At 47.7% G+C, this 26,482-nt stretch overlaps 1 protein-coding gene and 1 pseudogene across 1 annotated transcript in view; one reads left to right on the top strand and one right to left on the bottom strand.

Moving 5' to 3' along the window:
* The window catches only part of LOC129524663 (immunoglobulin superfamily member 3-like), a 38,603-nt gene that overhangs the window by 5,824 nt on the left and 6,297 nt on the right, over window positions 1-26,482 (bottom strand). The window contains 5 exon segments of the mRNA XM_055350940.1: window positions 2,040-2,450; window positions 13,252-13,656; window positions 16,934-17,335; window positions 24,255-24,527; window positions 24,530-24,643. Of these exon segments, the coding sequence (XP_055206915.1) occupies window positions 2,040-2,450; window positions 13,252-13,656; window positions 16,934-17,335; window positions 24,255-24,527; window positions 24,530-24,643 (1,605 nt within the window).
* Window positions 20,379-24,626, top strand: LOC129524428 (N-lysine methyltransferase KMT5A-like; annotated as a pseudogene).

The following is a 26,482-nucleotide window of genomic DNA, read 5'->3' as shown; positions in this document are numbered from 1 at the left end:
CCCCCCCCCAGCCCAGACCCAGTCGGATAAAGAACCCAGGGCTCTCCCCTTCTGTGGGATCCCTCTGCAGGATGCGCCCACACAAGTCTTGCCCCCTTCACCCCAAAGTGCAACTCACTCCCACGGCACGGGTACACAAACCGAGGCTCGGAGAGGAAGAGGAACTCCTCTAGAGTGCAGCAAGCATATGGCAGAGCTGAGAATGGGACTCAGGACTCCAGACACTCATGGGAGTGCCCTGACCTGAGCTTCCCCACCTATGATGTCCACCAGCTCAGAGAGGGTGAGTGGCGCCTCTGGGTCACACAGCACTGGGGCGCAACCAACTGCTCTCACTTCTGGGCTCACTCGACGCCCGGTCTGGTCGTCCAGCAGCACACTAAAACCAAGCTAAGATTCCCTGCTGTGACCCAGCTCCTCCTTCCCTCCCCCAGTGGACTGGGGGCGGGGCAGGGGGAGGGGAGGCTTTAAAGGCACAGGAACTGCTGCAGGTGGGATGTGGGCTGGCTCCTGGTCCCATCCCTGGGGCTGTGTGATCTGGGATCGCTGCAGGCTGCAGGTCTCTCTGAGCCCGGTGGGGTCTCAAACCCTGAATGAGAGACCTGAACTCTGAAAGCCTCGGTGGGGCTGAATGAGGCTGGGTTTCAGCGGGAGGCAGATTAGACCAAAGGTTCCCTGGGAGATGGGGCCACAGAGCTGGGCTGCAGCCAGATGCCCATGCCAGGAGGAGCTGGAGATGTAAGCATCTGAGGCCCCACAAGGTCTGAGGAGCCTAGATCACCTCTACAACCCCAAGGCAGGGGATGCTTCTCCTAACAGGCCCTCTCCCCAACTTTCAGGGCTATAGGCTGGGCTCTAGGAGCTGTTAATCCAAGGACCCTAGTCACCTGGACTGAACAGAGTCACGTGATCCAGGAGGGTCCTTCCTCAACCCCCAGTTTCAGGGGTCTGAGCAGACAGGCTGACCGAGGACCCCAGGCAACGGAAGCAGGGGGATGAGGCCCATCCGTCCATCATGCCCTCACCTGCTCTGCCCCGTTCAATGAGATGAGATAGGGTGGGTGCCCCCACAGGGCTGGCAGGTCGAAGCCTCTAAGCCCTCAGATCAAGGTCCACAAATGGTCTGCAGCCTGCCAGAATTGTCACTCTTAGCAAGGCTAAGAGTGGCAACACAGCACCCTCCATGGCCCATCAGGAAGGACAGGCAGAGACAACAACGAATTGTAGGGATGTGAGAATAAGGGATGGAGAGGCACTTAAGGCTACACTATGTGAGAAGTTGAAAGAACTAGAGATTTTTAACAGAGAAGGGGCATACATTTCATGTATTTGAAAGGAAATGACGCAGACTTCTCTTTGTTTTTTCCATGGGCAGATCTCAAAAGGGAAATTACAGGAAAGTGAACTTTTCAACAATCAGAGCTGCCCAAAAGTGGAACTGAGGCTTGCAGAGTGAGTAGCTCTCCCTCCCTGGAAGCATTCTGGCAGAGGTTGAGTGCCACCTGTGAGGGAGAGGAATAAGGGCTACACCATGGGGTCGAGGAAGGGCCAGAAGAGGAATGATTCAGTTTGGAGGCAGGAAAGGCTTGTCTGGGCTGGGCTGGGAGCTAAGGAAGAAGGGGGATGCAGATGCATAAGACCAGAAAATGCCTTCTAGGTAGGAACTCTGGGTGTGGAGCTGGTGTCAGCCCAAGATTCAGGGTGCAAACTGCAAATCCAGAAGAAGATTCAGGAGCTGCCATGAACCCTGCCTTGCCACATTTTGCTAACCACAGCTGCCCTGCTCCTTGGTGAAGATGCTATCCACAGAAGCAGGGTCAAGGATGCTTCCATGAGTCTGCCGTCAGCATCAGGACCCACTGCAGGTAAAATGGATGGGATTGCAGTGTGCTAGGGTGATGGTCTGTGTACCTGCACCCACACTCAGCATGCACCTTGCAGACAGTCTCTCCACACCAGCCCCACAGAGCCCCACCCACCCCCAGGCAGTCTCTGCACTAAACCCACTGACCCAGGACAGCCCTGCCCTGCGGCCTTACCTGGCTGTTTCACAGTGACTTCTGTGCGCCCAGAAACCTCCTCTGCCAGCTTGTACCAGGCGTAGTTGGGGCTCAGCAGCCACTTCTCCAAGTGGCAGTAGTAGCTGCCGCTGTCGCTGACCTCGGCTCTCTGGACGGTGAGGCTGAACAGGCCCCCCGACACATGCCTCTCAAACTGGAGCCTGGCTCTCAGGCCCTCCTCCTCCGCGTAAGTACCGTATTCGAAGGCGGAGTTGTGGGTAGTCTTCAGGATAAGCTTGCCGTTGGCATCTGAGGGCTTGTGGACGTACCAGAGCACCGCAAAGTGGGAGTTCTGGCTGGTCTGAGACTTGACTGAGCAGTTCAGCTGAATGGGCTTGTTTTCCACCAGGGTGAGGGTCCTCTTCGATTTGCTCACCTGCAGCTTTGTCACTGCAAAGGAAAGGGGAACACAGGAATCACCACAGACTCCCAGAAACGTGGCCCATCCACCTTGAGGTTCTGAGTCAGTTTTCCTCCAGCGCAGTTCCTGGGGGATTTAACACCGACTGCCTTCAGTGTGAGGAAGGCAGCACGGAGCCCAGGCCACCGCTAAATACCCTTCCCTGTCTCCTCCTTGCCATGTGCCTGGCTTAGGCCTTCACCATCTCTCCCCTATCCACTGCTTGCACAGCCCACCATCACAGGGCCTCTGAGGGTGATCCTGCTGAAGTACAAATCTAGCTATATCAGGTCTCTGCTTGAAAAGTTTAATGGCTCTGAACTACTTACGGGCTAGAGAGAAACAATTCCCTTTCACAGCACAAAGTCCCTTCAGGATCTGGCCTTCACCCAAGTGTCCTGACTCATCTCTCACGACTCACCCTCAGGCACCCTCCACAGGCGCACGCCCCTGGTGCAGTTTCCCTGAGTGCTGGCCTTTGCCCTTGCTGTCCTCTCTGCCAGTCTCCTTCTGCCACCTCCCACCCTCACCCTTCTCTCCACTTATCCCTCATTCCCATCCCCCTGGGCTCCATACCCTTCCTCAGCACCCTCTATATATCTTTGGGCTGTGTGTCCTCACATCTCTCTCCCATATCCTAGATGGTGAGCTCCCCCAGGGCAGGGATCAAGCTCTTTCCACTCAATCAACCAGTATTTACAGAGTGCCCACTCAGTTTCCCACAGGATGCTAAGTGCTGGGGATGCCCTGAAGAGTAAGCCAGAGCCCCAGCCCTCATGGGGCGGAAGGCCTAGCAGACATTCTTATCGCTGCACCCCCAGAGCCTAGCACAACACCTGGGCCAGGAAAGCATTTGATCAGTGTTTGCTGAAATAGGTGAATGAGTGGGTGAGCGAATGAGAGCACATTGGAGAAACACGGCAACAGGGAATTAGAGGATGCTGCGGGGGCGGGGAGAGGCGGCTTCCTCTAGGGGAGTGAGAGAGAAGGCTGAGAAGACAGTAAACCACGGGACAAGGCAAAGCCAACTGCAATCCTCCCTTCTCCTCACTGTCCCGCTCCAAAAACAGACAAGAGGGCAGCCTGTGGAGCGCCTCCCCAGCAGCTAATTAATGACGATGTTCACCTTGCCAGTGGCAAGAAGCCAAGGTCTAATGAAATCCATCTTAGGAAGGTGATTTGAGATCTCACCCACCCTATCATCATTAACCTTGGCTCTGCATTCCCCCACCCATGCCTCTGATGCTACTAAAAATGAAAAAAAAAAAAAAACAATTCTAAGTTCCTCTTAGGGAACTAATAGCACAAGCATTGTTCCACCTCCACCACTCTCTTCACACTTAGTTTTTCCGCCACAGGGACCAAACCACTTCCCAGCTGAGAAAGAAAGCAGGGGCAAGGTGCAGATTCCACCTAGGGACAGCAACCTAGGCCTCCTCCAACCGAGCTTGTGTGGAGGGCAGGGGCAGGGGCAGGGCAGGGATGCCTGGCCAGGCTCCAGCACTCTGCTGGTCAGACTCTTGTCTCTTTAGTCCAGCTCAACCCCAGGAACTGCATCCAGACCCAGGACCCAGCCCACTGGTCATGACCCTGGTCTGCCAGCTGGCTTAAGCTTGGTTTGGCAGCATCAAGGGTTGATTGAGTCCCATGCATCACAGAACCAAAACTTGTGAAAGCCACAGACTGCCACTTGGTCTCCCTGTAACACACAGACAAATGTTCTGAATGGATGGAAGGATTTAGCAAGCCAAGGTGTGGCAAAGTCCAATTCCCAATGCCATGACTGAGCAACACTGCGGAGCATCTCCCGGCGGTGAATCAGACATTCTCTCCAGGAAGACTTGTTGAATTCACAAACCCACAGACCTTCTCACGCCATCAAGAACACACCAGGCACCACTTAGAGAGAAATCCTGTGTGCCACGGCCCCACCCTCCCGGGTTCATCTTTTTTGTTAGCAAGTCCAATCTTCTGCCTTCTCCCTTCTTCAAATGCAGAAAGTCCTCTAGGGCACACTAGGAATCCAGGACAGGGTTTACCATTAAGCTCCCAAGCTCTGGAAGTTAGATTTGCGTTCACTTGCCAGTCGACTTTTCAGATTGGATTCCTATAATACTTGAAACAACCGGCTCCCTTTTCATTCTTTTCCAACCCAATTCACCGCATGCAAATGATATCTATATCAGTGCAAATGACACCACCTGAATTATCTGGTACTTGGCCAAAAAAACTGGGTTGTTCAGCATGGAGTAGAATGAGGTTTAAAATGTATTATTAATTGGGACTGGATTATTTTTGCAACTGTTACTAAGGAAACCTCAATTGCTACAGTAACTGCATATGTTAAACTGGAATCCTGTGAGTAAACTTCTATTCAGTCACATGGTCTGAGAACAAGAATTCAAGGAAGAGGAATGTTCCAAAGCATTTCCATTTTTTTTCCTTCCCGTGTCAAAATATTGTGAAGTGTTGAGAAGCTTGAAAGAGAGGCATTTTTTAAATTTGGTGCATGTCTGACAGGTGGGCAAGGGGTCAGCTCTTATTCTATGCTCTGGATTTCCTCCCACATCTCCAGGGCAGGTAGGACCTTTCCTGAGGCACAGGGGAGACTGGAATCTCCCCATATAATTAGGGAGCCCTCCCATGTCCTGCCAGAGCCCTGCCCTGGGTGGTGTACAGCTTGCGTGCACCACCTTCCTCCACAGAGCTAGGAGAGCCCTGCCCACTTAGAGACCACAGGTGTTTTCATCTGCAAAATAAGAACAATGTCTCTATCTCCATTAGGAGTTTTGTGCAGACTAAAAGCAATTGTCTATAAAAAGAGTTTAGCACAGAACCTGGTATATAACAAACACCCAGTGAATTTTAGCTATTTTCATTCCTTTTTGGTTTCTGTGCCTTGTCCCAAGTTCAAAGTTCAACACTTAGATTGGGAGTTGTCAAGCATAAGTGGTAATCTTCCTGCTCAAAGTGCTGTTCTCAGACCAGCAGCACTGGGAGCTTGTTAGAAATGCAGACTCTTAGGCCCCACCCCAGACCCAGTAAGTCAGAATCTGCACTTTAACAAGATCCCCAGGTGATTCACAAGTAGCTTCAAGCCTGAGAAACCCTGGACTTGGCGTGTGAGTGAACGGGCTTTGAGAGGCCATAAATGCAGACGTGAAAGAAAAGAGTGAGGCTTGGTTAACCCCCAACAGTGAATTGGCAGGAGGAAGAAAGAATCCAGCAAGAGACAGGAAGAGGGTCCGAGAGCTGCTCCTGCTCACGCCAGCAGCTGCCTTCACAGCAGCCCCCAGGGGCCAGGCCCTGCTTTGAGGGAGTGGCCCTTTCTTTCTGCAGCTGGAGAGTTTCCTTCCCAGGCTTGTGATTAAAACTTGGAAGATCTGTGTTTTGTATGGTAGGAGAGGCTGTTGCGTTTGTTACAAGCCAGGGTAGGGTGGTTTCAAGGTGAGACAACAGGAAGAGGGAAGAACTCCACAGCGGAGACCAGCAGCAGCTTTCTCAGCCAGCCTACCCTCCCTTCAGATTCCACTCTGTGCATGCTCTTCTCACTCAAAACTCATTTATTTCTTCAATAAAGGATTCCCTTATGCTCCACTATAGCTGTTACTGCTGCCTTACAACGAAGGTAATTTTTAAAGTCTTCTCTTTCTTACAAAATTCTAAGCATATGCAGGGCAGGGACTCTGACCCAATCATTGTTAAACTAATCAATGAATAGTTGAATAAATGTGGTTACTTTTTAAAAGGAGGGGCAATTCTGATTTTGATAGAAAAGAGAACATTTCAAAAGGTATGTGGCCTCTGAGCTAGGCCCTGAGAAACAAGTGGAGAAGGAGAGTGAAAGGGCACGCCAGAGAGAGGGGACAAGTGAAGAAAGATGACAACTACCCTGTGCACTCTATTCAAGGAGGAGCAAGTGCTCAGGTGTAGTGGATGAGGTTAGAAAGGTAAGCTTCAGCCACACTAGAAGGGGCCTGCAACTTGTACTTGATCCTGACCACCTGTGGCCCTCAGGGTGCATGCCATGGATCTGCAGATCAGCATCACCTGGGAATTTGCCAGCACCTGTTAAGTCAGAAAAACTGCGAGTAAGGCTCAGCAACCTGCAGGCTCATGAGCCCTCCAATTGATTCTGATGCACATTCAAGTTTGAGAAGCAACAGCTGTGCTGCTGAGGTGGTTGCCGGTAAGTCTGGAGAAAGCGGTTTCTGTGCAGTGGTGTGAGCAGCAGCCAGAGTGGCAGGTGCAAAGAGATGGGCACTGAGGGAGGAAGACACTGCTCTTTATTAAAGACAACAGACAGTAATGCTAGAGATAGAGGCGGCCAGTGTCTGCGGCAGGAGAGATGTTTCAAGTGGAGAGAAGCAAGTCAGATGAGAGACAAGGAAAGAATGCAGGGTGAGCTGCATGGGAAGCCAGTGGCACAGGTGCCTGCCAGTCAAACTGTTACTACCCCTGAGTCCCTCTGTCCTTAACACCCCTTGGCTCCCTGCTCTCTCCACATGACCATTCCCTATTTGGGCCCTCAATGATCTCCTTCTCAGGCTCTTATAATTGGCCTGCATGTGACACTCCCTCCCTCTCGGCCTAGCCACAGCCAGGGGATTTCCCTAAATGGCAAATGGGGCATGCTACTGCCCACAGCTGCCCACCCCACAGTCCATGACAGCAGTTCTCAATAAGGCAGCTAATTGCAAGCAGGTCTCTGGTTGCCATATTGATTTGGGGAGGGGTATATATTCAATAGAATAAAGCCATTAAAGATGTAAAATCATATATGGGACAACTCCATGCAACAAAACTCTGCCTCGTGTCCTGTGTGACTTTCAAATGACATTCATGTGGGCAAAAATTATGCCTCTGAGCCTAGAACCTACTTTCATTTTACTATAATCACAATACTTTTATTTTGCATGGTTTTAATATATGCCAGGTCAGTCAAGAGAGGATTTTCCTTTGTTTTGTTCAGAATTGTAGCAAGAGTTACTCAGGACTTCAGAAACCCTGTCAGGATGGCAGTCCTGCTTATGGTGCCAAGTCTGATACGGTGACTGTTAGTGTGCATTTAGGGACAGCGTTGACTGTGACTGTGCCTCCTAGCATAGCTGTCCTGAGCATTTACACATTGAAACACATTATTTTACTATGAACTACTTTATAAAAAAAAATACTTTCTTTATCCCACAACTAGGACAGTATAGCAAATTTTAAAGATATGATTAGGAATGTTATATTGTATATGAATTTCATTTCTGGGTAAAGGGAATATTATAAATTATTACAAAAATGGAGTATATGATCTGGGTATGAGCTAAAGTCCTAATTTCTGAGTTTAGGATGTTCTTATTTATTTAGCAAACTTTCATCTGGTCCTATGTGCTCAGCACTATTCTAAGCACTTTATAGATATTAACTATTTGGTCCTCACCAATCCTATGAAATAAATATTATTCCCAATTTTATAAAGACACTTGCCCAAGGTCACACAGCTGGCTTAGTGGTAGAGCTGGGATTCAAACCGAGGCCGTCTGGTCTGTCCTTGCTTTTAGCTATTACATATGCCCATCCTCACCCCATGCTCCCATGTACAAAAGGGACTTCTTGATCCCTGCCAGCTTGCCTGGGGGTGAACCCCTCCCAGACCCCATGCTTTAGTCATCTCAAGATAAGCATGCTGCTCCCACCCTCCATGACTATCTTTATTCACACTCTTCTCTGAGCCTGAAATGCTCCACTTCTCCTTCCCAACCTCCCACCCTCACCCCTACCCCATTCTCTCCTCACGCCCCCTGCCCCCTGCCCCGTGTTCATGCCCTGTGCTGGCTCTGCCTCCACACCTGTAATGCTTTTCTGCTCTCCTCTGTCCCTAGGCCTCCTGCCTCCCACAGAGCCCGCAAGGCAGGAATGTGACACACCCATCTCAGCAGCCTCACCAGCATGGCAACCTGGCACTTAGTAGGTGCTCAATGCATGCAGAGAGACAGGGAGGGAGGGGCAAGGGGAAAGCAGCAAGAGTCTGCAGGTGGAAATAGCTAATGAAGGTTACCCAGATGTGCCCTACCCTGCCTTACCTGTCTGCAGGCAGGGCAGTGACCCTGGCTCGTTGATGCCAATAGCAAGTGCCCCGGTGTTACCATGACAACAGGCCTGAGGCATCTGGGAGGGGCTGGGCTCTCATCTTAGGGCTCTTGCACTCATGCCCATTCTATCTTGGCACAGACAACAGGCAGAAGCCACCTGGGATGGAAGAAGGAGAACCCCAGACTCCCCTGAAAGAAGGCAGAGGCCAGTCCTCTGAGGGATGGGGCAGTCATCCCTCAGAATGTGAAAGGAGAGCCAGTGTTCACATGCTCTGGACTCATGGAAGTCAAAGAAAAGCCCTCTGCTATCCCAATCTGCCAGGTCAGCAATAAGAAATAGAAGAAAACCGATTTGGCAACATCCAGAGGGTATTAAATATTCATCCTGAGTGCCCATCAGTAAAATCCCAGCAGAATACACCCTCTGACAAGTCAGCTTTCCACCACTGGAGGCTGTCCTCATGGGAGCTTGTTTATGGCTTTGTCAATTTTAATAGCCAAACCAAGATATTGTCGTAAACATTTGAAAAATGAGTGCTGACATTTCCCTTACTGCTTCTGTATTTAGGGATGTGTAATTGGAGGGCGTTTTGAGCTAAAGAAAATCAGAAGGAAGCAAGGCAATTATGCTTTACAATTAAAAGAGAAAACTGATCAAGAGCTAACAATCAAATATGTGAACTGGCTGAAAGTCTTGCCTAAGCACCCCTTGAGGGGTCACACTATGTGATCAATGGGGATCAGACGAAGCTAGATCAATGGCAATATGACAGTGATGGCATTCCTTGAAGATTCTGTTGGGGATGTGCATACACAACAGGAAGCACACACAGGGCATGGTCAAATAACAGATCCACAAGTCAACTGTGCCATCCAACCAGAGATTCTGATGAATACTGATATGGGGGCAGGATCAGCAGGGACGAGTCTGGGGCACAGACCACAAAGAAGCTTGCTGTGATAAATGATATCACAGCAGTGGAAGGCTGATGGTAAATGGACCAGCATGAGTGAGTCAACAGTCCCTGGGTTCCTATTTGATTCTGATGGAATACGAATATTTAACACAATATTCTTTAAAACGGGGGTAGCAGGGGACACTTCTATGGAAGACACCAGAGCAGGGCTAAGAATCTATGTTTTGAGGGGCAAGGTACGCAGGGAGAGCAAAAGAAGAGAGGATAGCGCTGGTATCCCCAGGTCTTAGAGCCACCTTGTGGCAGAAGCTGGAAGAATCAGGAGTTAAAAGAGGCACAAGATAAAACTTCTACACCATCAGCAAACTGTGTCTTGAGGAACCTCTACCAGTGTCTTATGACCCCAACTTCCAAAAAACAAATTTAAGGATTTGCTAAAGGGGATTAGGAAATCAGGAGTGGTTAACCAGAGAGAGGAAACTTTAAATACAAGCATACGGTACCAAAGAAGATTCCTGAGAAGAAAAGCACTTGTCTAGAACATATAATAATAAAATTAGGGACTTGGACTCTGGAGCCAAACTGCCTGTCTGGACTTGAATCCTGGCTCTGCCACTTACTATGGCACACTGGGCAATTTATGTAACTTCTGTGTCAGTGTCCTCATCTGTGAAGTTGGGTAAAACGGTCCCCCTCACAGCACTGCATGGATTAAGAAACAAGGAACTAAGTTATTATGTGTAAAGCATTCCCAGTGGTTTACAAGAAATGCTCAGTGAATATCAGCTGCTATTGTTGTTACTACCAGTAACGCTAGTGCCATAACTCCTCCACATCATCAATCTACAAGGAGAAAATTCTTCTGTAAAGGACAGCATTAACTGAATGCAGAAAGAAGAATCTCTGATTGCATAGCCTTTAAAAAGGTCAAAGTCTCCCTACCGCAATTACTTTTAAACAAGGCACACCTGGATTCAAATCCCAACTTCCCCCACTCACTAGGTGTTTAATTTGAGGAACTGAGAACCTCTCAGAGCCTCTGTTACTTCATTTATAAAATGGGAAAGCAATATGTTCCTCCCAGGGTTGCAGTGAAGATTAAGTGAGATAATATACACCAAGTGTCCAACAGTCTCCAGCACACAGTCAGCTCTCATGTATTTTTCCACTTCTATTTCCCCAAAATCAATGCACCAGCACCAAAGTATACAGGAAAGAGTAAAAACTCTTATGAAGCTCTCTGGAAAATATTAAGTGCTAAATGCATAAATATTTAATAGAGGAGAGACAGTAACACTTAAGGGGATGCACTCTCCTGGTGCCTCAGCTGTCCTCTGGGAGTCCTGCATGGCCTCAAGCACCCACCTTTGCTCTTCCTAGCCTCCAAAGGGCCATAAAAGTATATTACTGTGCACCTTTAAGTAGAGGCCTCATAACAGCCCAAGTACAGTGATACTCATAAGTCTCCTCTGCCAACCACTGTTCATTCTCATTTTACAGTGAAAACACAACAGAAACCAACTCGAGACACCCAAGACACAAAGACAACCTCAGAGCAGATCTGGGGTCTCCCAACCCTCCAGCTACTTTACCCAGGAGGCAATTATGGTATAAAGGAAAATGTTTGCTCTATGGAAGTCAGAGATACCTGGGCTCCAATCTCAGTTCAAATCTCAGTTTTGCCCCTTAACCAGCTGGCTTGCCTCCATCAAGATTCCTGACCACTTTGAGCCTTGGTTTCCTCATTAGCAAAATAGGGATACAAACACCTACATTATTAGGTTGTTGGATAAATTTAAAAAAGAAAACATGAGTAAAGCACTAAGCACAAACCTGGCATCCAAGAGGTACTTCATACATATTTTTCCCTGTCTGCCTTTAGTAACACCATAAATTAATCCAAATAATTAGAACCTTCAATGAACTCATTCTGTATTCTTCCCTTAGGCACTCCAGTCTTAGATTCCAAGTAGTACCAGAAACAGGCAAATACTAGGGATGGATTCAAAAAGGCAATGTCAGACAAGGTCTTGAGGTCAGCATCTCCTCTACCTTCTACAGCTGCAGAACCATGTGATGGGCAATGCTGCTCAGAAAACTGACTTTGAGAGCCAGAGGGGGCCAAAAAAGGTGCAATTACAATCCTAATGTCCCACTCAATAACGCAGGCAAGTAGGTACGTCGACATTTTCCACAACAAGGGTTCACATAAAATGGGGTCTCTGCTTAACCTTCCACTAACCTGAAAATCCACTTAAGTAAAACAGCCTCTTCTCTGGGCCTCTTGTCAGTCAAAGTTTAGGCTCTCGTTGGCCAAGGGAACAGTCTCATCATTTATACAACTCACTTGTTCCAAATCTGGTACAGAACAGAACTCTGTTATGGGGTTGGAAGAGGTGAAGGAGAAACCCAAAGGTTACCATTATTTAACCTCATGTTGATGAAAACAACACTGTGGCCACCTAAAGTAGTCGGGAAGACCAGGTCAGGCCCTAACCATGGCTGTTAGTGGACAGAAAAATCCCTTTGGCAAGACGTTCCAACCATCTTTGCAAAGTCAAACCCTTGCCCTTGCCTGCACAGGTATCTGTCCTAGCCGAGGCATAGGCTGGGTGAGGGAAGGAACACAGGAGCCTACCGCCTGGGCTCCACCCTCCACCAGCTTCTAACCTGGCAGGAGACAAGGACAGATGGAGGAAAACCATAAGAGCTGCATGTACTTAACTCCTCCCGCATGTCAGCGGAAGAGCCTGATGAAGGTGAGAGTGTTTGCAGAAAGCCCTACTGACTAATGCTCTCCAAATTAATCCATCCTGATGATCCGCTTTGAGACAGACTCAGCCTCCATAGAGAAAGGAGCTCAAATTCAGGGCCCATACAACTGGACAGGGCCTGGGTGCAGGCAACATTGTGGGAGAAAGACAACCGGAGTTCAAATCCTGTCTCCACCATTCACTAGGTACATGACCTTAAGCTAGTCACTTAAATCTTTCCTGGGGTTGTTGTGCAATTCTAATAGAATAACTGACCTTCAGCACCTCATGCAAAGAAGATGCTCAATAGGTGCCTATTACCCTCCCTCTTTACTCAGAATTTCCTTGTCTATGAACAGGAGACAATGATATCACTTCCCCATAATTGTATGAGGATTACAGGAGATGAGGTTAAGTAAAGAAAAGGGCTTTCTTTAAAACAATTGGCCTGTGCATTTCACAAATGTCCATGTCTACAGACACACACATACACACACACACACACACACACACACGCAAACACACAGGTTAGGGAATTGTTCTAGATTAAAGGAGTCTAAAGAGACAGGGTAACAAATGTGATGTGTGATCCCTGGTTGGATCCTAATCTGAAAGGGAAAAATAAAGGGCATGATTGGGACAACTGGGGAAATGTAGGTGATAGAACTACACTAACGTAAAACCCCAAGGGTGTGATAATGGTGCAGTGGGTGGGTAGGTTCTTAGGAGTTACATGCTGAAGTACTTAGGGAGAAGTGTCCCAATGTCCACAGCTTTGCCTCCAATGGCTCAAAAACAACAACAAACATACACACAGAGGAAGAAAACAAATGCCGTCAGACAACAACTGGCTATCAAGGAAAGGAAATACAAGTGTCCACTGCATGATTCTTAAAACTTCCTATTGATTTGCAATGTCTCTAAATGAAGAGCTGGGAAAGGGGGAAGTGATGCTAAGGGCTCCATGCACACTTTTCTTTTTCCCTCACGTCTGCTCAGGCAGCATGGGCACATTGCCCACAGGTCCTCAGCACTCACCTGGCTGCAGCAGCCTGATCACCAGCAGGCTGGAGGTCCTCTCTGCCAGTTGTGTCCAGGTGTTGTTGTAGTTCTTCCGCCACAGCTCTGCCACACACTGGTACTTGCCTGCTTCCGTGTCACTGGCTCGGCTGATGCTTAGGCGGACGTTGTTGCTGGGCTCAGCCTTCTCGGTGGCAGTTCGGGTTTGGAAGCTGGAGGACCTGTTCCCCCACTGGACCCCTCCGTCCCGGGTGAAGGTCACCAAGTCATGGAACTCCACCGTGCCCACCGGCTGGAACCACCATGTCACTGACACGGGGACCTGGGCAGGGTAGTGGGGTTTGATGATACACTGCAAGTCAAAGGAGTCGCTGTAGGTCACCCCCGGTGCCCGGGAGATGGCTGTGACTGCGAAGCCCATTTCTGGAGAGAGAGCAGAGAGATTCAACCAGAGGAGGCATGTGGCTTTCTCAGGGCAGTATGACATCAGCAATGGGGCAGCTGGCAAAGCAAGCAGTGTGGAGCAGAGGCTCTCGGGGCCCCTTTTGGGTTCTCAGGCTAGTGTTGCTTTTACTATCCTGCTGAAGCCCAGTCCAAGAGTTTCCAAGACTCCAAAGAAAGGCCCACCGCAATTCCCCCTGAACAGCACTAGCCTAACCCTTCCCAATGAGATCCTCGTGCATTTGCTCCTCCCCTGGAATTAGACATCACAATCCTCTCAGGGACTGATTGCATGTAGGCAGGGTTGCTCCTAGAAATATTGAGATTCCATGAGAAAACAGGAAAAGAAAACCCCAAAGCCAATTTCCTCCATTGCACAGGAGGAAAACACAACCACACAGCCCCAACACCTCTTTTCCTGGTCCCTTAGTGCACTGGTGCCGAGAAGGGAAGCAGATGGAGTCGGCCTCCAGTCTCTTTCTCACGGCCCTCATGAAATCCAAGAACAGAGCAGGTGGGGACCTCCAGTGGGGTGGGACAATTGTCCTAAATGCAGGGTTCTGCAGTCTCAGTGGCTGTGGGTCTCTCAATATTCCTTATTGAATGGGCAGCACTGCTAAGCTCTAATACTGACTCCTCAATATGAGTACCTCAGAGTTCCTTCAGCCGGGAAATACTGTTTAATATTCATACATTGATCACAATCATAAAGCTAACAGTAGCCAGTATTTATTGAGCACTATCTAGGTGCAAGCATGGTGCCAACTGCTTTGCTCTCATCATGCTCCACTGAATCCCCAAAACAACCTTGTAGAACAGGCAGGCTTGTCATCTCTTCCTGCAGATGTAGAAACTGATGCAGAGAGAGGTTAGATAAATTGCTCAATATCAAGCATTTGGTAAGTCAATGACAGAGTTAGTCTCCAACCACATGTAACTGATTCCAGGGGCCTTTTTAGGTTACTTTACCCATGGAAAGCATAACACGGTGGTTAAAGGTCCAGACTCTGGAGCCAGCAGCCAAGCCTTTGATACTTCCCAGCTAAGTGACATTAAAGTTACTTAACTTCTCTCTGCCTCTGTTTTCCAATCTGTAAAATGAGTCTCTGTGAAGATTAAATAAATCAGTGTTTATAAACATTACAAATAGTACCTGGCACATGAGATATACTATATTTTGTTAAATATTTTGTTAAAAAATGAAATAGAAATTTAAAAAAAGTACTTTAAACACTGTAATGTGAAAGACTGGACACAGGATGAATCTTTTGGCTTTCTATGGGGAGGTTAAGTTGGCAAATAGGTAGGTACAATTTGCTGAAAACTCTGGACCTTTGATTTGGATTTCATGGGCTATCTCTATATACCCTTTAAAAAAGTTTATGACACGGAGGCCCATCCTTAAACATGAAGCATCTCTGACAGTCACTGTGCATCTGTGTGTAGTAGGTGTTGCATGAGGGTGGTGTAGGACAGAACCTCAGGGACAGGACCCACACCAGGTGCTCCTGGCCTCACACCTGAAGGGGAGAGAGCTTCCCCAAGCAAATGACTTTGTCTAGTCCTGACACAGACACATGCCACAGTCACAGAGCACCCAAGCTGCTCTAACTGAACAGCTATAATGGCCCATTGTACATTTGGGACCCGCATCTAATTATACTGATATGAAAATTCATGTGTGTCATTGTTAACTTTAGACTGAAAAGACAACATCAATTAATCTAGAGTGCCCTCCCATTCTTCCTTGTTTAGTCCTTTGGGCCACCTGATTATGGCTGTAACCAGAGGTATCTCAGTGGTGGAGATCAGGTGAACAGTGCTGGCCTCCAGATCCCAGGGCAGAGCCCCTCAGTGCCCCTGGCTGTGAGAACCACCAGACATATGGTGAGTAAGAAAAAACTCAGGGGATAACCTGATACCATAAATTACTTCTAGAGAAACAATCCTCACTAACTCTAATCACTCATTGGACATTCCTAACCTTCCAGGATGGTTAAAAAAAAAAAAAAAAACCAGTACTGGACATTCAAAAGTTGTCCCCCAAGTTCCATCTCACTGGGTCCACATAGTTGCTGAGTATGGACACAGGAACTGAGCTTATCAGGAAACGCAATCACTGGAGGAAGTTTCTAAGACAGAAATCTGAGCCATATAATTACTGCAAAAAGCAGGTCAATCTTTAGGATTAAGCTTTAGAAAACAAATGTAATTCTAATCTCAAAGGGGTAAGAAAATGGAGGACTCTGTCAAGGACAAAAACCACTCGGGGCTGCCGTCTTTACTGGAAGTATCCAAAAGCACCACCATCCCGACCTGCAAGGAAGGTGGTGACACAGTCCCAGGGAGTGGGACATAAAGTTGCTGAGGACAACCGATGTCTCCTGATAAACAGGAAGACCTGACATAACAAATTTCTTTCCCAGCAAAGTCACAGACTGGTCATTTAAAATCTAATATACTGTTTATATCCAGGCAGATAAATGTTGATAGAAGCCTCTTTACCCCAGTGAGAAGCAAATCTAATCTTCCTTGGTTTTAGCAAATCTCAAGGTATCTTTTCATTCCATGCTAATGAGGGAATAGCTTTGTTAGGTATGGGCCCCATCAGGTAGTAGAAACTTCTAGCCTTAGGCAAAGTATTTAATGTGTCTCAGTCTCAGTTTCCTCCATAAAATGAAAGTGTCTGTCACTTGGCTAGGTGGGGATTCAATGGGACAACTAAGCTTAAGTGTTAAGGATTAGCCAGGAACATAGTAAATGCTAAATAAATGACAACAGATAATTTTATACCCTTCTCTGCTCTCTTTCAGGAAGGCTGGCCCCTGAGGAGCAGGGCAGGAAAGACATGCCACACAGTGCTCAGCCACTCTGCTCTCTTTAAGGCCAGGCTGGCAGTGGCCATGCTCCTCCACCTGGGGCCACCACTATGGCTGGGTGGCTTCACTAACCTGGATGGAGTTCTGATAACATCACTCTCTCCCAGCCAGACGAGGAGTAGTCACAGCTTCCAGCTATTGCTATCCCTCAGGAGCCCCATCATCCACTGTGGGTCCCTTAGTCCTTGCTAGCACTATCTTAATTAATTAAACCCTTATAAGAAACAAAATAGATATAAAGGAAAGTACTTCAAACTGTATAGGTAAAAGACTGGCCATAGTTTCCTGCTAGAACTCTGACAGACAAAAGTCAGGATAAGGTGTTTGACACTGAAGCTGTCTCCATACCAGACCCTCTGCCAGTCCCACCGCTCACTCACCAAGAGCTATGATGGAGATGGGAGTGCTGGCCCGGCGCTCCCCAACAATCTGCCACTCGCCATCCACCACCCGCACCCATTCAGTCACATGGCATTCATACTGGCCCTTGTCCTCCTTCCTGCTGTTGAAGATGCCCAGGCTGAATGAGTTGGGCTGCACCTGCTCCATCTGGACGCTCCCAAAGCTGCTGCGCTCCCAGTAGGACGAGCCTGGCTGCACGGTGCCATCCCGGTCTAGCCACATGATATTGCTGCGGCGGTTCTGCCTGTCCACAAGCTGCCAGATGACAGAGAAGCGACCCTGCAGCCTGCCTGCCATGCGGACGCTGCAGGAGAAGCGCAGGTCCTTGCCCTCAAGGATGACGCTGGCATTGCTGGCCACCTCCACGGAGATGCTGCTCTCTAGGAAGAGGGAGAGAGAAACACCCTGGAGGCTTTATGGTCTCCACAGCGCCCTCCCCACAGAGGAAACAGGAGGAGGGGTGCAAATGGAATCATATTCAGGTACGGTGAGCCTCAGAGGGTCAAAAACACTCTGACCCTAGCTGATGTAAGCCCTGGCTGGTTCTGGGCATTGCTCCCTGTGGTTTTAGATCTGATAATCTAGGATGTTCTTTGCTGTGTGCAGAGAACTGTGATAACGAGGTTCTAAGACCTGAGCCTGAATAAGAACCTAAGAAATACAACATAGTGGCATGATGATTAGGGCATAAAACAATTTATTGGGTAATCTATTCAGCTGGAGTTCAGGGTTTTTCAAGTTGAATTTTCAGCAAGAAGAGTAACTCCAAAATCCTACTTCACTTCCCTCTTCCTACCATTCGATACTACAGCAGTCAAATAAAAGCTGAACATCCATAATGTGCCATTTGAGTCCTTCAGGACAATTTAGGAAATATGAAAAAAAAAACTGACAGTAAGTATTTGGATGATAACGTGTGCTTAAGTGTGGGTAATAAGGGAGCACAGATGGTCTAGTTTCGCAGAGTGCATGAGGAGCAGGCTTTCATTCTTTCATTAACACACAGGAAGAAAACAAAGCCAGCAGCTCGTCATCCACCACTCTCCCGCCTGTCCAGTCAGCCCTGGGGCTCCTTTGCTCTCTTTCTAGAAACATTCGGCCAATCAAAAGTTTGGGATAAGGATTCCACTCCCTTCTCTGTCTCATCTAGCCTCTGCTGCTCACTTAACTATCTGAATTCACTCAATCAAATTATTTAAACTCGACATGCCTCAGCCTCTTCTTCTGTAAGACAGGTAGAGAGCCACCTTTAATTGTAGAATTCTTTAAATATTAAAAAGTAAATGAGATGATGCGTATAGATTCACCTAACACATAGTAGGTTTTCAAAAACTGGTCATCATGATCATGATTAATTTTACTATTCCACATAACTCTTTGTTTTTATAAACATCACAGATAGCCTAATATGTTTTAATTATGCCTGTAGTATTTTGTATAATTATCTATATTGAGTTCAGAAGGTCTGTAAGTATTAAAGAACACAAAGTAACTAATCTGGCTCCAATTTTGGGGTACCACCCACATTAAATACATGCAATAATTTAAACCAATTAATTAAATCAAATCCCAGATTTTAAGACGCACACCCAATTACCAAGAGAAAACACACACATACACATAACAATGCATTTGAATCAAATCTTTTCTCTCCTTTATTTCCCCAACAAGCAGAAACAAAGACGAGCACTGAGCCTCAAAATGTAGCTCTTATTATAGTGAGGATGCCTGCTAGCCATTCTGGATGTGCTTGTTTTATGTGAAAAATAAAAGGTCTGGATGGGGCAGGGAATAGCAATTTTCCCAGGAGGGCAACCTCCCCCAGGAGTCATACCAGGATGATTCATAGAGATAATCAGGCTCCTGAACAGTCACCATCTATAGCACTAATGGTTAAGGGGATGCATTTGGAGACTTCCTAACTCTGTAATCCTGTGGTTCTTCCTTAACCTACCAAAGCTCCAATTTCTCATGTGAAAAATTGAGATACTAATAGTGCCTACTTCTTAGGGCATGACATTGACAGGATTAGATGAGGTAATTATTTTTCATCATCATTAATAACAACAATATTCCTCTTTAGATTAAAGACTCATCCCCACTGTTACCAATTCAAAATAAGGGATTAAAAGGGCAACTGCAGCATCAAGGAAGAAAATCCTTTCACTTGTCTTAAGTAGGAGAATGACTTGCAGGACCTTACTCTCATCCCCTACTGTCATCCCAGTGGACTCTTACGCAAGTCCTAGCTCATTTATTGAAAGGGCTACTGTTTGGTGGTGCTCTGTTGCTTGAGCAAGCCTGGAAACCCACATAGTTAGAATGTGGGGCTACAAGAAGAAATGCTATTTTATTACAGCAGCTGAGGCAAAGGCAACTACAGACCTGGTGCCTCACTGCCCACTAACACTATTTACAAGAATCTCCAGGCCTGAGAAAAGGCAGCCGACAATTTTAAACTCTCTGGATTAAGTGAAAACTAGGACAGAACTAATAAAAATCTGAGTACACATTCGCAAATGAAATTTCAAATCAGGAAGTTGATGGTGTAGCACAGGCTAAGCGCAGGGCGGTGGGTGTGGAGTTAGAAGCAAATATTTCCTAATGCAATGCAAGCTCAACCACTAACTGAACAATCAGCTCTGTCACTTCCTGTGTGGTGCTCTGATTTCTTCATTCATTCGATGGATATCATATTGGCCTCTACGAGGATTTGAGAGGTGGGAGCGGAGAAGATGATATATGCAGAAGCACTTTGGTCTCTTAGGAGGAAAAGCGCCATTAAAATCCAAGGCATTATCACCATTATCGATGTGATTGTTGTTGTTCTTCAGCCGACTTACACAAGTGGCCTTGGGACAGGATCTGGTGGTGCTGGGGGATTTTAACTACCCAGTTATCTGCTGGAAAAGCAATATAGCAGGCCACAGATAATCAAACCAGTTCTCAGAAGGGGTTGGGGGAAATCTTAGCACAAAAAATATAGGAAGTAAACAGCGTGGCTGCCCTTCACTTGATCCTTAGAAAACAATGAGGAATTAGTTGCAGATTTAAAAGTAGAGAGTCCGTGGTTAAGGCAAGCACAGACTGACAGGAAAATAGTAAAGACAGTGGGCATTCAATTCAATAATTTCAGTTGTACGGTATTCAGCGAGCACCTACTCTATGCAAAGCACCATGCTAGGCATTGCAGGGCGGAAAAGGCTAAGAAACAAAAGAATTTCAAGATAATTAGGTGGAGCGGGCGGGCTGCTGAGGACGCACCGCCTGCGCCTCCCTCCCTGCGTGCCTCACCCCGGGCGGCCCGGGGCTGCCGCGGTGCGAGGGTGCCGGGCCCTGCCTTGCCGGCCACGGGGGAAGGGGGCGCCATGGGGCGCTGCCGGCCCTTCCCCGGGGCGCCGCGGCAGCGCTGGTGGCGGCGGCAGCAGCAGCAGCAGTGGCAGCGGCAGCGGTGGTGGCCCGGTAGCGGCGGCGGCTAGGGCGCGGGGCGCGCTGCCATGGGCCTGGCCGGGCTGCAGGCAGGAAGATGTCCAAGCCCCGCGCGGTGGAGGCGGCGGCGGCGGCGGCGGCGGCGGCGGTGGCGGCGGCAGCGACGGCTCCGGGCCCGGAGATGGTGGAGCGGAGGGGCCCGGGGAGGTCCCGCACCGACGGGATAACGTATTTACCGGGCAGTCAAAGATCTATTCCTACATGAGCCCGAACAAATGCTCTGGAATGCGTTTCCCCCTTCAGGAAGAGAACTCAGTTACACACCACCAAGTCAAATGCCAGGGGAAACCATTAGCCGGAATCTACAGGAAACGAGAAGAGAAAAGAAATGCTGGGAACGCAGTACGGAGCGCCATGAAGTCCGAGGAACAGAAGATCAAAGACGCCAGAAGAGGTCCCCTGGTACCTTTTCCAAACCAAAAATCTGAAGCAGCAGAACCTCCAAAAACTCCACCCTCATCTTGTGATTCCACCAATGCAGCCATCGCCAAGCAAGCCCTGAAAAAGCCCATCAAGGGCAAACAGGCCCCCCAAAAAAAAGCTCAAGGAAAAACGCAACAGAATCGCAAACTTACGGATTTCTACCCTGTCCGAAGGAGCTCCAGGAAGAGCAAAGCCGAGCTGCAGTCTGAAGAAAGGAAAAGAATAGATGAATTGATTGAAAGTGGGAAGGAAGAAGGAATGAAGATTGACCTCATCGATGGCAAAGGCAGGGGTGTGATTGCCACCAAGCAGTTCTCCCGGGGTGACTTTGTGGTGGAATACCACGGGGACCTCATCGAGATCACCGACGCCAAGAAACGGGAGGCTCTGTACGCACAGGACCCTTCCATGGGCTGCTACATGTACTATTTTCAGTATCTGAGCAAAACCTACTGCGTGGATGCAACTAGAGAGACAAATTGCCTAGGAAGACCGATCAATCACAGCAAATGTGGGAACTGCCAAACCAAACTGCACGACATCGACGGCGTACCTCACCTCACCCTCATCGCCTCCCAAGACATGGCGGCTGGGGAGGAGCTCCTGTATGACTATGGGGACCGCAGCAAGGCTTCCATTGAAGCCCACCCGTGGCTGAAGCATTAACCGGTGGGCCCCGCGCCCTCCCCGCCCCACTTTCCCTTCTTCAAAGGACAAAGTGCCCTCAAAGGGAATTGAATTTTTTTTTACACACTTAATCTTAGCGGATTACTTCAGATGTTTTTAAAAAGTATATTAAGATGCCTTTTCACTGTAGTATTTAAATATCTGTTACAGGTTTCCAAGGTGGACTTGAACAGATGGCCTTATATTACCAAAACTTTTATATTCTAGTTGTTTTTGTACTTTCTTTTGCATACAAGCCGAACGTTTGTGCTTCCCGTGCATGCAGTCAAAGACTCAGCACAGGTTTTAGAGGAAATAGTCAAACATGAACTAGGAAGCTAGGTGAGTCTCCTTTCTCCAGTGGAAGAGCCAGGACCTTCCCCCTGCACCCCCGACATCCAGGGACGGGGTGTGAGGAAGACGCTGCCTCCCAATGGCCTGGACGGGATGTTTCCAAGCTCTTGTTCTCCTAACGTCTCGACAGGCGCTCACTGAAGTGTATGAATATTTTTTAAAAAGGTTTTTGCAGTAAGCTAGTCTTCCCCTCTGTTTTCTCGAAAGCTTACTGAGCCCTTGGCCCCAAGCACGGGCCGGGCATAGATTTCCTCTTCCACAAGCTGCCGCTTTTCTGGGCACCTTGAAGCATCAGGGCGTGAAATCAAACTAGATGTGGGCAGGGAGAGTGTTGCTTACCTGCCCTGCTGGGGCAGGGTTTCCTGAAACTAGGTTAATTCTTTATAGAAATGTGAACACTGAATTTATTTTAAAAATAATAATAAAAATTAAAAATAATTTTTAAAAAAACCACAGAAAACAACTTACATGTATACAGGTCTTGAAGTGAGTGAAGTGGCTGCTTTTTTTTTTTTTTTTGCTTTCTTTGGCTTTTTGTAGAAGAGATTGAGAATGGTACTCTAATCAAAAATAAAGTTTTGTAGTGGAACCAGAGATTACTTATCTGACATCCACCCCCATTCCCCCTCATCCTGCTGGGGTTGAAAGTTCCAGACCTGCTGTCGAGGCCTTGTGTTTGTCAGATACCCAGTGTCCTCCTGCAAGGATGCAACTGAGCTGAGGTGTGAGCCTAGGAGCCCAGGACCCCTGACCCCAGCCGCTGCTGCCAGCCTCAGAAAGGCACCCAGGTGTGCAGGGGAGCACACAGGGCCCGGCAGCCCCCAGGAATCAAGGATAGGGCTAAGGTTTTCACCTTAACAGTGAAGGCAGGAGGAATAGGTGGCTGCTTCCTCCCGCCCTTCACAGAACTGATTCTCACACACTGTCCCTTCAGTCCAGGGGGCCGGGGCTCAGGAGCCATGACCTGGTGTCTCCTGCCCACCCTGGTCCCAGGTAAATGTGAATGGAGACAGGTATGAGAGCCTGTTCTCATCTTTGATTTTCCCCCCAACCCCACCTCGGGCCTTACGACGGTGTTACCTAAGAAAGTCTTCCCTCCCACCCCCTCCCCCATGCTAGCCTGGTCAGTGGTCAGCAAATTGGAAGAGGATCCGACGGGAGTATAAATGTGAGACACAATGTCTTGATTATACCTGTTTGTGGTTTAGCTTTGTATTTAAACAAGGAAATAAACTTGAAAATTATTTGTCATCATAAAAATGAAACAAATTAAAATATGTATTGCCAGGAAAAAAAAAGATAATTAGGTATGTGTGTGCATGGTTTTTAACAAAATAATAATAAGCATAAAAGAAAATAATCCAGTTGATGAGAAAAGAAGAAAAGACTGACAAGAGGACCCCTATGGCTACTTTTTACTTCACACTTGAAGAGAAATATTTTAAATATTAAAACATATAAATAAAAAGTAAAGGAAATTATTACAAGGCTCAGAGAAAGAATAGTTTTAGCAGCTGAGAAAAGGTTAAAGGTTAGTCTTAAATCTTTACCACTTGTTTAAAATCAGAGCATCATAGGTTTTTATTCTCTTTACTAAAAACAGAACTATGGGAGAATGAGATTAATAAGAATATCTTGATACTATGAATGTTTAAACACAACACAAGCAAACACCGGTAGTTTCTGGAATCCCTAGCAATGGCCACTACCCACCCACACAAGGCCAGTCTACATGAAGGCTGGGAGCCCACTGAGGCAGCCTCAGAAATCAGCTAAGCTTAAAAGGCTATGCTCCAGGAAGATGTGAGAGGTCCCATCCACTGACTTTTAGAAACACAATTTCAACAGGGAAAAGCCATTTAGGGAAATGCCAGCCTTTATACCTGAAAAACCCAGATGGCAAATCCTTAATAATGCACTTTATGATTTAAAATCCTCCCATAAAAGACCAGCTCTCCTTAAGTGAGATTTCAAGGCAGGCATCTATCTACCCACTTCTTCTGGGACTTGATTCCCACACAAGAGCAAACAGCTTTCTGGGATTCCTGGTTTCCCTCCAAGCTGAGCTGGCACTGCTTGTGTATGCACAGGGCTGCTAGCAATCAGATAGGCCTATGCCCAGCCCTATCTGGACACCCTGATCCTGGACACCCCTGATCCTGATCCTCTGCTATGGGGAGACTGCTAAATGTAGGCAGGTGGGCTACAACAGGGAAGAGAGGCTCAACGGTTTTTCCCCCAGCTCTGCATTAACCTCGAGGGTTCCATCTGTCTCCCCTCACCCTCACCACACTATTCTCTCTCCCCCTACCTCTCCTAAATGATGCTGAGCCAAAGGAGAAGAAAGCAGCACATCTCTCTACTTACCGAGGGGGAGGACTATGATGGGGATGTTCTTGGGACGCTTGCTCTCCTTATCAATGAATTCCCCCGTCACGGTTTTCTCTCGCTCAGTCACCCGGCAGTTGTATTTCCCTCTATCTTCCTGGCGGAGGTGGTAGATCTTCAGCATAAAGACACTGTCGCTCTCTTTGGCCACGTTAAGCTGTCCCCTGGCTTCCCGGTGAGCAAATTCGCTGATGAGGACAGGCACAGCGTTAGGGCCTATGGTGGCGATGAGCGAGCTGTTGAAGGCCCAGGGACAGCAAAGTAACGGTCGGGAACATTCTGAGCCTCCAGGATGCATCTGAACTCCACCGGCTCGCCCACCGTGTGCAGCCGCTTCTCTGTTTCCAGCCGAACAGTGAATTCTTTGTCTGAGAGAACAATTAAGAAAAGAGACGCATTCTGGGTGAATGAGGGCCCCAGCCAACTAAACCACATTAGCACATTCCCACTATCCTTCCTCTTCTTTACAATACTAATTGCAGGGAAGACCACAGCACTTGGCTTGAGAGTAAAATCCAACTCAGACCCAGGTTATCTGAGGTCCAGAGAAACGCCTGAATATCACAGACAGAATTCAAAACTACTTCAGCCCAGACGGTCTAAGCAAACTGTTACCCCAGTTAAACCAATGGGGCTCAGTCTGAAGCTTTAGATGTCTTGCATGAGACCCCCAGTTCAGTGAGAAGCTACTAATATCACTCAAATGGTGGATTACAAATATCTAGCCTTGATATATGCACCCAGAACTCTATTTAAGCAACAGCATTATAAACATTTTCAGCAGATATTGTAAGACTTACCCCACTGAGGTCTGTGGGAAAAAATTACAGAGTGGCCTAGGTGCTGGCCCAATCCTAACAAATGCTCAAAGATTAAAATTCCCTCTCTACCCCCCGCCATGTGAATACTAGAAATAAGATGTAGCTATGACAAAACCCTAACAGAATTACATAGAAAAAATAAAAACTAATGTCTGTTCACTAGTTTACCACCTGTCAGATCAAATCTTTAGGCAGATTTCAATGGAAGTAGGTACTTTCCCACTGAAGTACCTACTAAGTACTTAACGTTAGTAGGAAAGTACCTACTTTAGTGGGAAAGTACCTACAAAGTACTCATGCCTGGTTAAACCTTAGTAGGTACTTTCCCACTTAGGAAGTACTTAGTAGGTACTTTAGTAGGAAAGTACCTACTTCTGCTGAAAGCCAGACAGCCTCTGAAATGATTACTAAACCCAAGCAGCCTCCAAAGAGCTAGGTGTTTTTTAAATTTTTATTTATTTAGTTATTTATTGTGACAGGGTCTCGCTCTGTTGCCCAGGCTGGAGTGTAGTGGCATGATCATGGCTCACTGCAGCCTCGACTTCCCAGGCTCCAGCCATGCTCCCACCTCAGCCTCCAGAGTAGCCACCATATCTGGCTAATTTTTGTTGAGTTGGGTGTTTAACCAGGCGTGAGGGGGTGACCAAAGAGGGCCTCATCACCACTAACAGCATCACCACAACCTATGTACCAGTGTACAGTGGCTATTAATCCCATTAGACAGCTATCGTATCTCATAGGCACCCAGGGCAGAAGTCAGGGGGAAGAAAACGGAGTTAAGGGTTAGAGACTGGAGCTGTGACCACTGCCCAGTTCTAGCTCTGTTCCTCTAAAAAGAACACTGAGGTGGAAAAAATCTCATGGCAGAGATGTTTGAATTCCATGTAGATTCATTAGCTCTGACCTTGTCTGCCTTCCCTAGACTGGCATGTCTAGTCTTTCCCACTATCTTCAAGATCTTGCCCATTCATCCCGTCCTAGGCACTCTTCAAGCAGACGAGGTTTCTGTTTCCCCGAGAAAACATAAGAGTCACGCATGAGCAGCATCCACATTCCTCTTTTCCAGCCCCAGCTCAGCTTTACCCCTCCCGCTCCTCAGGCTCTCCAGCCCCTCCCCCCGATATAGGCCAGTGTCCTGCTGCAAACACCCCTTTCCAGTGACCTAACTACTTCCTCTAGCAGCCAAACTTCCTGACAGGGAAAACCACGTCATCAACTCCAGGGCCTCCCCTCCAATGAAGTAGCTGCCATCACAGCTTCCAGCTCCCAAGAGACCAGTCTTAAGAGGCATGGATTGAAGGAAGCACATTTCACTCTGCCACCATCTGCCTGGATGAACACACCCATATGGGACAGTCCCCGTGTTATCTGCTGGATATTATCTCT

The sequence above is a fragment of the Gorilla gorilla genome, chromosome 13, assembly GCF_029281585.2.
Source record: "Gorilla gorilla gorilla isolate KB3781 chromosome 13, NHGRI_mGorGor1-v2.1_pri, whole genome shotgun sequence".
Classification (NCBI taxonomy): domain Eukaryota; kingdom Metazoa; phylum Chordata; class Mammalia; order Primates; family Hominidae; genus Gorilla; species Gorilla gorilla.
The sequence above is the reverse complement of the archived record's forward strand: the minus strand, read 5'-3'. Positions and strand labels throughout refer to the sequence as shown.